Source organism: Suncus etruscus, chromosome 8 (assembly GCF_024139225.1).
Source record: "Suncus etruscus isolate mSunEtr1 chromosome 8, mSunEtr1.pri.cur, whole genome shotgun sequence".
Classification (NCBI taxonomy): domain Eukaryota; kingdom Metazoa; phylum Chordata; class Mammalia; order Eulipotyphla; family Soricidae; genus Suncus; species Suncus etruscus.
Window position 1 is genome coordinate 52,331,312 of NC_064855.1, and position 14,309 is coordinate 52,345,620.

The 14,309-nt window shown below is 37.4% G+C and overlaps 1 protein-coding gene across 1 annotated transcript in view; it reads right to left on the reverse strand.

Annotated features, from left to right (window-relative positions):
* DCLK1 (doublecortin like kinase 1) overlaps positions 1–14,309 on the reverse strand; it is a 404,307-nt gene that overhangs the window by 106,730 nt on the left and 283,268 nt on the right. Inside the window, 1 exon segment of the mRNA XM_049778893.1 lies at positions 703–819. Within this exon segment, the coding sequence (XP_049634850.1) occupies positions 703–819 (117 nt within the window).

Consider the following 14,309-nt stretch of genomic DNA (forward strand, 5'->3'; position numbering starts at 1 on the left):
TGAACACCTTCTGAGGACATACTTTGCTTTCATCTGAGCATTAGAGAGACTTCAGCCACTACAACTGGCCCAGGCCCAGATTCCCATTTTGTTTTAAAGTCCAAAGCCATGCATAGGAATAGAGTAAATGGTGTGTTAACAGAATGGAAAGATAGCTAACAGGCTGAATGCATGCTTTGCATGAAGGAGGCTCTAGGTATAATTTCTGATATAGAAAATCCAGAGCACAGAGCAAACTGCTGGGTGTGACCATCAAAAACAAAACAAAACAACACAAAAAAATGAAACAAAAAAAGAACAACAAAAAAGTGAACTAACAAAATTTCAGCAAATACAAGCTGGCAACTCTTCATACTACTGTCCTAAAAGAAAGTGTATTTTATCAAAGATTTCTGCAGGTAGTGTATTTAAATCTAAAAAATTATTTATTTGAGGTAGAAATGAAGTAAGTCATACTAAACTATTTTCAGATCAATCTAGATTCTTTTCAGTTTACTGTAAATACCTTTTCCCTACTTTGATGATTTTCTTTACAACCAACATGCTAGACTGGCAAATCTGTTTCATAACTCTAACAGGTTCTAAAATTATAAACCAGAGTCTATGCTATTTTAAAACCTTACACTCTGAACTTGATACACTCAGTACCTAGCATGTGTCAGAAACAAAGTGGTTTCTTCAGAGGCTCCTTCACTGCTTTACCTGAGCTGGTTGAAGCAGGTGATTTGCTGCGCCTGGAAGGGCCTGGACTCTTAGTGGTGCTCCTACGGGATGATGAAGCTATCTTGGTGTAAGAAGTAGACTTCACCACTCGACATTCTGGGGAAAGAAAAGAAATCACTCATCATTAAAATTAAAATCACTTTTAAAATGGCACAGTACACTTGGGTGTAGAATTAAATGCCAACCACAACATATCTCTTAGTGTTTATCTCTGACAATGGAAAAAAAAAAAAAAACAAGAAGAAAGGACATGTTGGGTGTCTCAGACACCAGAGAAAAACTATTCCTGACCTTTTCATTTACCATCTTTATAGAAACATGTTACATAGAATGCTAGTATTTCTGAAGAAAGAAAATTCTCAAGAATAGGAAATTCCCTTTCCTGAGGTTTCTCCTCACCCATACTTTGAGTTATTTGTTTATATTTGCTTCTTACAGGATAAGTTATTCCCTTTTCCAGGAAAACAAACAAACGGAAAAGGTAAACTTCTTAAAATGAGACATGGTGATAGAAGGAACCATTCGCTATAAAAGACTTACCCAGTAGGTCAAAGTTTCATGTTGTTGGGATTCCATAAAATGACAGATGTGGGTCTACTCTACACCATGTGGGGGGAAGAACAGCATTTGACCAGAAGAAGTAAAATCAGAAAAAAGGAGTCTTTTTTTTTTTATTTTCCCGCTCCCAGCCCCCCCAAAAAGAGAAAAGGAGTCTTTACTCTCTACTCTTACTCTAATAAAATGGTGCCATGTAACTCGAATCACCAGGCAAAGGTAAATTTAAAACAATTTTGGATAACATTATAAAGATACATGCTATATCTTATCCTCAGCCCAATGATGTTTTATATTTATCTTTATAAATATATTTATTATTTTTATATTTCTTATATATTTATTAGTGTTCAATAGCTAAACCCTTGGTGTTGGAGGAGCCTTAGTTAAAGACTAAATATCTGAGATCATAAAGAGCTTTGTGTTTCTCACTTAAGTGAGCTGTATTGGCCACTAGAATGTGTAGATCCAATATATTTTTAAAAAATAATACATTTTAATAATTAAAAAGGGTTTATATTCATCGTCATCATAAAAATATAAATAATATAGAAAATAACCATGAAGAGATGTTGCATTTTGCTTCAACTTGAAAGGGTGTCATGTTGATCGAATGAGTCAGAAGGAAAAAGGTAAGTCCAGATGATCTCATATATTTGTGGAGGATGAAGAAAAATAAGCAAAGAATTTGTCTAAAGGCAAAATTCCTTAGGATACTGCCAACAGAACTGAGAACTAAAGCTTCTGAAGAAGATGGAGAAGTGGATTAAGGGAAGAAAAGAAGGAACTTTAGGACAACTCTAATAGTGTGTTATTATAGTGACATTACAAACCTAAAACATAATTTTTGGTTTGTTTGTTGTTTTTTTGGGCCACACCAGTGATGCTCAGGATTACTTATTGCTCTGCACTCAGAAATCGCTCCTGGCTTGGGGGACCATCTGGGACGCCAGGGATTGAACCAAGGTCTGTCATGTGTCAGCTGTGTGCAAGGCAATCAATTCTACCGCTGTGCTACCGCTCCAACCTCAAACCTAAAACATTAATATCAATACTATTGTATAACATGATATTTCAGTACAAAAAATATAAATAAATGATGAAATCATACTGCTGCCTGAAATAAAAAATTATTATGCCCTAACCTTATTGGAACATACCTTGAACTGCTCTTTTTAAAATGTGCAATGATGTGTTGTGAATGTTGGGATTGGTGCATATATTTCTGTAATCATCTTTTTACAGAACTGCATTATGAATAGTCTCACTTAAATTTAGTATAAATAGTGCAGTGGTAGGGGATTTGTCTTGCAAGGAACTGATCGAGGACAGACCTCTGTTCAATCCCTGGTGTCCCATATAGTTCCTCAAACCAGGAGCAATTTCTGAGCGCGTAGCCAGGAGTAACCCCTGAGTGTCACAGGGTGTGCCCCCCCAAAAAACTTAGTATAAAGAATATTTAGAATTGCTTGAGGGTACCACAATTTGCTTAACCAATTTCTCACTGTTCCACATTTAATTTTTATTCAATATTTCACATTTTTAAAAAGTAATTATTCAATAGCATCCCTATAAATGAGAGTGCAATTACCTGATAATTTTCTTTGGAAGGATTTTGTTCCTGGCATTTAAAATTATTTATAGTAACTGAAAACCCAAGTAGGTACTCAAAGGTATTTGCTGAGTGAAGTGGCATTGTTAGGTTTAAAAGACTAAAATGTTGAATAGCTTCTGAAAAATTTCCCTTCAGATAGGCTCAATGATAATTTCTTTCTGAGATAAGAGGAATCATTTGCTCATTCCTCTTATGTTTTATCTCTTCAGTTTATTTTTGTTAATGCTTAAACAAATATGAGAGTTGATTGATTTAAATCTGAATTAGTTTGACTGATAAGTTATGTAAGTTATGTAAGCAATGATAAGTTGTGTATTTTTCCCCAAAACACTTGTAAGTCCATTTGAATTTCCTTTTGTGCAAAGATTTACTCAGGTCTTTTCCCCATCTGTATTCAGGGCACTTTTTTCTTCATTGATATGTAAGAATGTATTTTATGATTTCTCTTATATATGGGCTATAAAGAAATTTAAAGAAGGAATAATAAATGGCCAAAGGCAACAGAATATGAGAACTGCTTTATAGAACTGAGTTTACCATGAGTGGGGGAGGATAGCAGGTGTGTGTGGTGTTGGAATGTTGTACTCAGAAAATTCTATCATGAAATATATTGTAAATCATGATGCCTCAAATAAAAAAATAAGAATACATTCTACATAATAATGTTTCATTTTGTCTATGTTATACATATTTAGCTTGGTTGAAAACCATTAGTGTTTTAAATGTGGTATTCTTTTTTAAGCAGTTGTTTAAAACTGAAATTTAATTTGCTAAGTTATGTCTTTTGTACTTTAGTAATAAAGTCATATTAAATCCAGATCAATTTCTGATGCCTGACTGTCACTTTGAAATCTTTCTTCCTTCTCCATACACTTTTTTAATTTTCTGAACTCAAAATATGTTTCTTACCCTTTGACATTCTGAATGATTTTATATGTACATCTCTAAACCAAGTAAGTACTTATTACTACTAATAAAAGAGGAATAAATGCATGTAAGATACAAATACCATAAAATAAAAAATAGACTATGATGAAAGTTTCTCCAAGGAAGCTCATATATTGAACTGTGGGAGAAGAGAAAGGATGTTTATAAAAATATAGAGATGAGGCACTTGGATGTGGCTCAGTTGTGAGGTGTAAGCCCAGGCTCCACGACAGAAAAAAACATCAGAGAGAAGAAAAGTTCTGGTTTTAGTTATTAGTAACTTTATAGACATAAACAAAGAGAAACTAAAACATTCTGGAGCCTGATCAGGCTTTGCAACCAGAAACATATATGGATGTATCAATCAAGATGAAAATAAAGTGAGAAAGAACATAATATAATAATATCAAAACACAGGATTGATCAACACCACATGGGACTACTTATATAGAGTGTTCAGAGTATGTCTGTCAAGACAGTAATCTGAGGAATCTCCATATTGTTTTCTATAAAGGCTGGACTAGATGGCATTCCCACCAGCAGTGAAGGAGAGTTCCTTCTTTCCATATCCCTGTCAGCATTGATTGTTTTTGTTTTTTGTGATGTGTGAAAACAATATGGAGATTCCTCAAAACACTGGAAATTGAGCTCCCATATGATTCATTCATGCCACTCCTAGGGATAAACTCTAGGAACTCAAAAATACAATTCAAAAATCCCTTCCTCACATCTATATACATTGCAGTGCTATGTACAATAGCCAGACTCTGGAAACAACCAAGATGCCCTTCAACAAATGAATGGCTAAAGAAACTGTGGTACATCTATTCAATGGAATACTATGTAGCCTTCAGGAGAGATGAAGTCATAAAATTCTCCTACACATGGATATATATGGAATCTATTATGCTGAGTGAAATAAGTCAGAGGGAGAAAGATAGGTACAGAATAGTCTCATTCATCTATGGGTTTTAAGAAAAATAAAAGACATTATTGTAATAATGCCCAGAGACAATAGAGATGAGGGCCAGAAGGACCGGCTCACAGTAAGAAGCTCACCAAAAAGAGTGGTGAGTGCAGTTAGAGAAATAACTATACTGACAACTACCATAACAATGTTAGTTAGTGAGAGAAGTGAAAGTCCTGTCTGAAATACAGGCTGTGATGGGGAGATGAGACTTGGGGGCCATTGGTGGTGTGAATGTTGCACTGGTGAAGGGGGTGTTCTTTATATAACTGATACCCAACTATAATTATGTCTGTAATCAAGGTGCTTAAATAAAAATATTATTAAAAAAGAATATGTTGATCATCCCCATGAAGGTAAAAATCAATAACAGAAAAAATTAAAATAACAAAAAGCTGATAAAAAAAACTAATCTCTTTCAAAACTGTTATTGGAAGAGGATGAGGCTGATCAGTTAGTTCAAGGCTCTATCCAAATACTGGCAATATATCCAGAAGTTTGTCCTAGACTTTGAAAGTCAGCTTGTTCTTTCAGCAATATATTTGCACCCAAATTGGCTTGATTCCAGAAAAATTTTATTAGTAAGTGTCTACTATATGCCAAGTATTTGACATTGTGGTTCAAAAAGAGACAAAGTTTTGGAAGTTGAGACATTCATGGTCCATAGTTTAATTTTTAAGTCAATAAGGACTTTCTTTGTTAATCTTGTTCCATGGGTCTTGTTTGAAAATTTGAGGATTTATGAGACAAACTGCTTTGCATAATACTATTCTTTTTTCATCTTCAGTCAAAATCAGAACAATAAGGTCAAGATGACCAGAGCATTTTGTCCCAGGTCATGAACATTTAGAGGTCATAAAATTTTTAAATAATTAAAAATACTCAGTATCTAGTTAGCAGAAATGAATAGTTAAAATAGAAAGCTAACAGATGGTGCATTGGTAATAACACCCATCTGTGAGCTGCAATATGAATTTTAAAGTTGATTTTAGAGTTTGCCGCACGCTGTCTGCCACAAGAGCCAAAATTGCTAGTCATGGTTTCAACTGCCAACTAGAGCTCAGAATCAGCATAAGCAATCTTACCATACTCAGATACCAGAAATAAACTAGATATTTTAGTTATGCTGTTCTGTCTTACCTGAGCAAAGGTGAGTGCTTCATTCAAATGCACACATATTAGCTTCTCTTGAACTTAGCCCTCATTCTGTTTTTTCCTCGTGTGTGTGTGTGTGTGTGTGTGTGAGAGAGAGAGAGAGAGAGAGAGAGAGAGAGAGAAAAAGAGAGAGAGAGAGAGAGAGAGAGAAAGGAGAGCAGAGGAGAGGACAGGAGAGGAGAGGAGAGGAGAGGAGAGGAGAGGAGAGGAGAGGAGAGGAGAGGAGAGGAGAGGAGAGGAGAGGAGAGGAGAGGAGAGGAGAGGAGAGGAGAGGAGAGAGAGAGGCGGAGTGGGATGAGGGGTAGGGTGGGGGTGGGAGAAAGGTCTCCCAAACATTTATCAGGGGACTTAGGGCCACTCACAGTAATATTTGGCCAGGGGCAGGGAGCATTGGTGGTAGGAATGTTGTACTGGAGAAGGGAGGTATTCTGTTTATGACTGAAACCCAACTACAATCATGCTTGTAATCATGGTGCGTAAATAAAGATTTTATATATTAAAAAAAATTCTCAAGGAAAAAAACTTCTTGTGTGCTAGGGCCTGAAAATGTAGTGCTGCTCAAGTTCTGTGGTGCCAATGGCCTCCAGGGCTACACCCAGTTAAGTTCCAGGGATTATTGGTACCAGGATTGAACCTGAGTGGCTCATACATTTGGCATTCTTCCTAACCCCTGTGCTATCTTCCCAAACTTCTAATTATGTTGTTAATCAGTAAGGTTTTATTAATTTACTGTTTAATCAGCACTTGTTACCTCCCTTTCTGACTCCTCTGAGTCAGAACCAGTGAACCAGTCCCAATGCATTAAACACTACAGTCAACCTTTTCCCTGTGGTTTTTACATGCAGAGATTAACCTACCCTGTAGGAAAATAGATAATAGGTCAATTTCTGATGTTTGAAAGTGTACTGAGCACAGACTTCTACCATAACTTAAAAACATATAGCAACCATTTATATAGCATCTAGATTATATTAGGTATTATATATAATTTGGAAATGATTTAAAATATACAACTGTAATAGCACTGCAACTATAAAATAATGATTTTGGTACTATTTTAAATTATATGTGTTTAAAAAATACAGGAGGCTGTGCATTAGTTGCATGCAAAACCCAAATAGAACTTGAGTATTCTGTTGTCAGGGCCCTGTAACCAAGGCCTTTCTCAGAGATGAAGGGTTGTCTGTTAATAGCTGCCAAGTAACTTGTAGACCCAAGCACTGTTGATCCTGCAACTGCCTGTGTGAACTTACACTGTGTTATATAAACAAATACATTATTTTCATTTTACACATGATGAGTAAATTGTTCATCAGGAAAATTCAGTGATTTGCCTTATAACTCAGAGCTCTTGAACAGGGGCTTCTCACCACCTAGTATCTGATGATAAGGCCTGAGCAAACTGTTCAATTTCAAATAAAGGCTGAAAATTGTTGTTGGTGCTTTGGGGTATGAACAGAAAAGTGGATGTTATTGGAAAGTAGAAAGGACAAATAATGGGTTTTATAGCAATGCAAAATAAAACATTGACTAAACATTAAATTAAATATCACTAAAGCTCTAATCTATCAAGATTTCTTTTTTTTTTTTTTTTTGTGGTTTTTGGGTCACTCCCGGCAGTGCTCAGGGGTTACTCCTGGCTCCATGCTCAGAAATTGCTCCTGGCAGGCACGGGGGACCATATGGGACGCTGGGATTCGAACCGATGACCTCTTGCATGAAAGGCAAACGCCTTACCTCCATGCTATCTCTCCAGCCCCCGAAGATTTCTAATGCATTAGAAATAATAAATTTTTAGGAATGGAATGAGCGAAATAACCCAGGAATTGTGGAATCTGAAAGAAAATGGCAAATATTATGAACCTTATACCACTTGCCTTTAGTATAATACTGAATTTATATGTGTCATATAGAGATTACAATATTCTGAAAAGCTAGGATTGAATAAAAGAAACAGAAACAAAGCAATTATAGTAACTGCTTTTCTGGGGTCAAAATGAAACCAAATGAAGAAAATTGCAGCTTCAAGCCATAAATTAGAGGGGGAAATTGCAAAAAGACTAAACCATATTTCTCATTAAAGTTTAGATTTTAAGAACTTTAATCAATTTAAATAGAAACAGTATTTTATATGGTGGAAAAGTATAGTGGAAAAAGAAAAATGCTTAATTACTTTAGAAAAAATACCAACATCTTTGTCAGTTTAAATGCACAACTTAGAGACATTGAGAATATGAATACTACATTTCAAATGGCCAGTAAAGCAGAAAACCTTATTCTCCTAACGGACATTTTTACAAACCTAAGAAATAAAGTGCACCCCCCATGATGCAATTTGCCTTTGGGAAATTGACATTCAGATACTCTAGGCATCCTTGAGCTTTATTAGCCTATTATGTAAGAGAGCTGCATTTCTGTGGCTATGGAGATCATTGACAATAGACCCTCCTGGAAAAAAATGAAATGGAAGAACTGTAGCTGAGCTTCCAGCAGGAAATTGCAGAATAGTCACTAATTTTCCTATCAAAGATGACAACCTATGTAAAGTATAGAAAAATCAAATGCATCTCATGAATTCTTTCTCTGGTGACTGAACTTCCTATGGGAATCAATGAGTTGTAAGGTTTATGATAGTTTTCTGCTTTAAAAGGCTCCTATATTTATAGTTCTGTGAAGAGTAAAATATTCCCCTTAGTGAAGAGTACTGTCAATTTTAGAGATATTGACATTTAGCCAATATTGATATTGACCTTCACCTAGGGCCTAGTTTTAGCTAGATATGGGCACTGCAGGAAGGAAAGATTTAGAGAATCAACTCAGATTTAGATATATAGGGAAGAGACTGGGAAAATATTCTTTGGACAAATTCCCAGCAGCAGGAAAATCTCTACTTATGCGGCTTCTCCTCCACCCCCTTCAGAAGCAGTTGGTAGGTAGGCTGAAGTGATATGGAAGGTGCTAAAGAATAGAACCAGTTACAGAACTCCACAGCAGGAGACAAGCGGTGGCACATATGCAAGAGCTCACCTGAGGTTACACAGCAGGGACAGGGATACATTCAAAGGGAGCCATATGTACTTCTTGGGAATCTTGAGCAATGCTAAGGTGAAGTTGCACTTATGTTTGGAAAGGCTTAGTGATACACTGAATGCCAGTGAAGAAATATTCTTTAAGTAAAAAAGTCTTTATGCTTTTTGTTTATTTTTAAAACTGGCCAGAATAAAACACTGTCTGACAGAGAACTCTCAGGTGATTTCTCCTAGAAATTCATTCTAAACTGCCAGAGTGGGGCAAGTTAGTTTAGAAGAATCCATTATGAACAGAAGATGCTCTGTGATTTCTTCCCTTCCTGACTAAAATCACAAGCTTCCCTTTTCCCTTTTAAATTGGCAAAGGCACAAAACCTCCAAATGGAACACCGTTCTTCTCTGCCTATATGCAAAGAGTCAGGAAGCACATCCAGTTCTAGAGGCTTATTCTACATATGGCAAATGCTCAGTGACCAAAAGAGAAACTTTCAATTTTGGCTTTCTAAACTATGATAATGTTGTTAGATCTTCATATTCTCTGATTTAGCAAAATGGACAGCTAATAAGAGCTTATTATACCTTCTGCCATTGTATATATGACTTCATTGGAGATGCAATAATTTTCACAAATATGCTTGCTACTGTACATTTTTTCTTTTCTTTTGGGGGGTTGGGCTACACCCAGTGATGCTCAGGGTTTACTCCTGGCTATGTGCTTAGAAATAGCTCCTGGCTTGGGGGACTATCTGGGATGCCGGGGGATTGAACCGTGGTCCTTCCTAGGCTAGAACACACAAGGCAGATGCCTTACTTCTTGTGCCACTGCTCCAGCACCTCTTTTCTTCTTTTTAACTTTCTTCTCTTCCCTTTTCTCTTCCTTTTTATTTTTTATACATTTCTTATTTTCAATAATTGTTTTACTTATCTGGAAACAAATGTTTTGTGATCAACTATATCAACTATGTGATGCATAGTCTGTAAATAAATTTAAAAAAATGGGGGCCAGAGCAGTGGCACAAGCATTAGGGTGTTTGCCTTGCACGCGCTAACCTAGGGCTGACTGTAGTTCGATCCCCCAGTGTCCCCTATGGTTCTCCAAGCCAAGAGCGATTTCTGAGCGCATAGCCACGAGTTACCCCTGAGCATCACACAGTGTGGCCCAAAAACAAAAACAAAAAAATTAAAAAATGGAAAATATCTGCATCCTACAAACATAATTTGATGATTAGTTTTTGCATCCAAATTTAAGAAGAATTGCCCTAGAACCATGGGGAAAACTCTTTGACCAATGATTCTGATCCAAGGTAGGTCATGAAAACAGGTTTCATGGGTTTAGAGAGATAGTACAGTATGTAGAAGTTACCATGAAACAAATTCCCAAGTCATCCGTCCACCAGATGCAGCAGGTCTGGAATGATTGGGAATTGATATACTTAATAAGCACCTTAGTGGCTCTTTTAAGTACTGAGATTTAGGAAAACTGTTTTTACTCGATACTTCATCTCTCAAGACATATATCCACAGACAGGAGAGGGCTTTTTACAAGGGATGGTTGTCTTGATGAGCTCATCAAGATTGGTAAAAGCACAAGAACCAGGTTATTTTTGGGAATAAGACTATGTACAAAAGAATTTTCATAAAATCATAATACCTCACCTACATATTATGAAGTAAACATTAAGTTTAATAGGGGTTAGAGATCATTTACCACAGTTTCTCAGCCTTTTTCTAACAGCCACCTCCAACCTTGTTTTCTTGTCATAACCACTCTATTCTCCAAATTGACTTGTACCTTGCTCACCTTTCATTTATGCCATTTTTTATTTGAGGCTCATTTGGAATATCCTGGTATACAGAGAGGACCCTATAGCTCTCAGTTGAGAAAAGTATCTACCAGGAAGAGGTACGTGTATTTAAAGATAAATCTAATAGTCTTCAATCTTAGAAGACATAGCCTCAACATGAGTCCACATTAGGTAAATGAGACTTTGGTTCACCTCTTGAAGGAAAGACAAGGTTTAGAAAGACAATTCATAAAAAAAATTACCTTAGCGGCCGGAGAGATAGCACAGCTGCATTTGCCTTGCAAGCAGCCGACTCAGGACCTAAGGTGGTTGGTTTGAATCCCGGCATCCCATATGGTCCCCCGTGGCCTGCCAGGAGCTATTTCTGAGCAGATAGCCCAGGAGTAACCCCTGAGCACTGCTGGGTGTGGCCCAAAAACAACAACAAAAACAAAACAAAACAAAAAAATCACCTTAAAGCCTGTGCTGTTATTTTAAGGGGGAACTAAAATGAACATTTAATTGAGAAATTAAGAACAGAACAACTACCTAAGTAAAATGCAGGAATAAGCACCCAGACTCTGGTGTAGAAGAAAGTAAGCAGAATGTCAGCAGAATGACTATCTGAAGTTATGTTCTTAGAAAAGGATCAAGTGATACTCAGGAATAATGACATAAATCTTCTTCAGAGCAAAGTCTCATTGGGAAGGAATTTAATTTGGAGTGAAAAGAGATAGAAATATTAGCTGCATTTACCCTGTTTTACTGAACTCCATTTTGTTGCTGAACTCCATTTAAGTTGTTTTGCTGTTTGCCCTATTTCCCCTCATAACTCCCCCATCCCCTGTTTTAACTCCCTTATCTTCAGTGCCCACAGATATGTGAGCGGTCCCTGGAGCTGAGTGGGCCTGAGCAGTTCCTGGAACTGAGGGGCCTGAGCAGTCCCTGGAACTAAGCGGGCCTGAGCCCCAACATGTGGGCACCAGTATTTTTCCACTATGCTAGTGTTTTTCCATTCTACCCCAAAGCCCGCTTTTACCTTATAAGGGAGTAATGAATGAGTGTGGTTTTGCTCTTGCTTAAAAAGTATATAAGCTGTGTGTTTTAGGGCCTTGGGGTCTTTTGCCTCTGTCTTGTTGTGGACATGCATTAGACCCTGACCGGCTAGAAATAAAGAACTCGCTTGAGCATTTGCCTGAGTGTCAGTCTCTTCATTTCTCTGCGTTGGGCAGCTGGGATCGGGCCTTTCGGGCCTTTCAGGAGCTATTGCTTTTAAGAAATAGGGACAATCATAGAGGTAATAAAACAACAGTTTCAACGGAGAATCAGGTAACACAATTGTGGCATTATGCAAAGTAGTAAAACAAAATAAACAAAACCAAAATAACAACAACAACAAAAAACAACATCCAGGAATTGAATTAGACATTTTCTACCTAATATTTTCAAGTCACATGGTTTATATATAATGCCAATTGCTGGTTTTTGACCTCATAAAGTAGAAATTAAAAATAATTAGTACCAGGGCCGGTGAGGTGGCGCTAGAGGTAAGGTGTCTGCCTTGCAAGCGCTAGCCAAGGAAAGGACCACGGTTCGATCCCCCGGTGTCCCATATGGTCCCCCCAAGCCAGGGGCAATTTCTGAGCGCGGTGTCCCATATGGTCCCCCCAAGCCAGGGGCAATTTCTGAGCGCGTAGCCAGGAGTAACCCCTGAGCATCTAACGGGTGTGGCCCAAAAAACCAAAAAAAAAAAAAAAATTAGTACCTTAGAATTGCAGAAGCAATATTCTGGTGCAGTAAAAATTTAAATGTGCATCACAAATAATTAGAGATTGTATAAAAGTGCTCTGTATAATAAAGTACCACCTAATTGAGGAAATTAAAATCATAGCATAAGTTCCCTTTGATATAGGGAGAGTTGCTAGATAATAAGAATTGGCCTTCAGGGACCAGAGTGTTAGTATAATGGTAGGGCATTTGTCTTGCATGCAGCTGACTCAGGATGGACACGAGTTCGATCCCCAGCATCCCATATGGTTCCCCAAGTCAGAAGCTATTTCTGAGCTCAGAGCCAGGAGTAACCCCTGAGCTGAGCTGCCAGTGTGGTCCCAAACAAACAAACAAACAAACAAACTAAAACAAATTAGCGTTCCCTGACATCCCCCCCATAGGGGCCTACTGACCCCTCCTGAGGGACCAGAAACTAATTCACAAATTGTCCAAACAATACCCAGAGGTGCTTTGAAAGGGCCTTAGGCAAACACAGCTGATGCTCAGTCCCTTTGAGCTATCTGCAGCCCCTGAATGCTCTTGATAAAACTTTCACTACCATCCAAGGAAAGATGGAAAAGTGTTTTCTCCAGTCATGTTTTCCTGAAAACATCTAGCTGTTGTAAAAAAAAGTTCAAGACATTAAAACAAATGATCAAAAGTGCCTATCCTTAAGAATCAGGAGTTTAGCCAAAGCTTCTCACAAATGTTTTCTGTATAAAAGGGTTTTAAGAATACTGCCAAAGAGGACCATTGAGGAATTAAATTAAGAGCTATATATAAGTTAGGGTTTTTTTTTACCCCCTGTGATTTAGTTATCTTTATAGATTTTCAGTATTCTTTGAAGATAGCAAAATCAGAGAGCTCAGGAGACAGGTGAAATAAATTATTGTTTTTTTCTAAGTAGCTCAGTAAATGAAACAGGCAATGTCCACAATGGGTCAGTTTTTCTAGTCAAGAAGTTCTCTTGTTCTATTGTTTCAGGGAAAATACCAAATCGGGTTGCTTCACATAAAGATTAAAAAGGAGAGAAAAAAACTTGAACCCAGAAACAAAGTTTCAGAGCTTTAATATAAGTGATCAATTCCTGGACGCTACATTTCCCAAGATCATTAATACATTCTAAATTTCTCCAGGTTTGCTTTCCTTTAAATATCATCTTTGCTAAGAAAGTATTTTCTTAAGGATGGCAATGCTCTTAATACTAGCTTTCAAACAATTCAAAATACGTATTTTGGGCTGCTTATGCTTTGGACAAAATGAGTTCACCTTGATAATTAATTCTACTAATTGCAGTTGACATCTCTTAGGTGACACACTTGTCAGAGATAGCCTATCCTGCTACAAGGTAAAAGTTGGGTTAAATTCCAGGCTGTCTTGGGTGTGACAAGTGAACTATTTAAGGCAAATACCTGGAAAGAGCTGAACCCATCAGAAATGAGCACTGCCAGAAAACATTCCATCTTCACTAGAAAGCAGCACACATAATTCTCTGAGTTCAGAGAACACAACAAATTGTCACATCCAAAGAACAAACACAAAACCTTTCACTGTGTTTCATGCTATTAAATTTCAGAGACAATAGGCTTTTTTTGGAGGAGGGGGAGTCACACCAGTGGTGCTCAGTAGCTTCTGGCTCTGTGCTCAGAAGTCACTCCTGGAAGGCTCGGGAGACCAGGGGACCATATGGGATTCCAAAGAGGGGTCTGTCCTTGTGTTGGCCTTGTACAAGGCAAACATCTTACTGCTGTTATTGCTCTGGCCCCTGACAATAGGCATTTTTT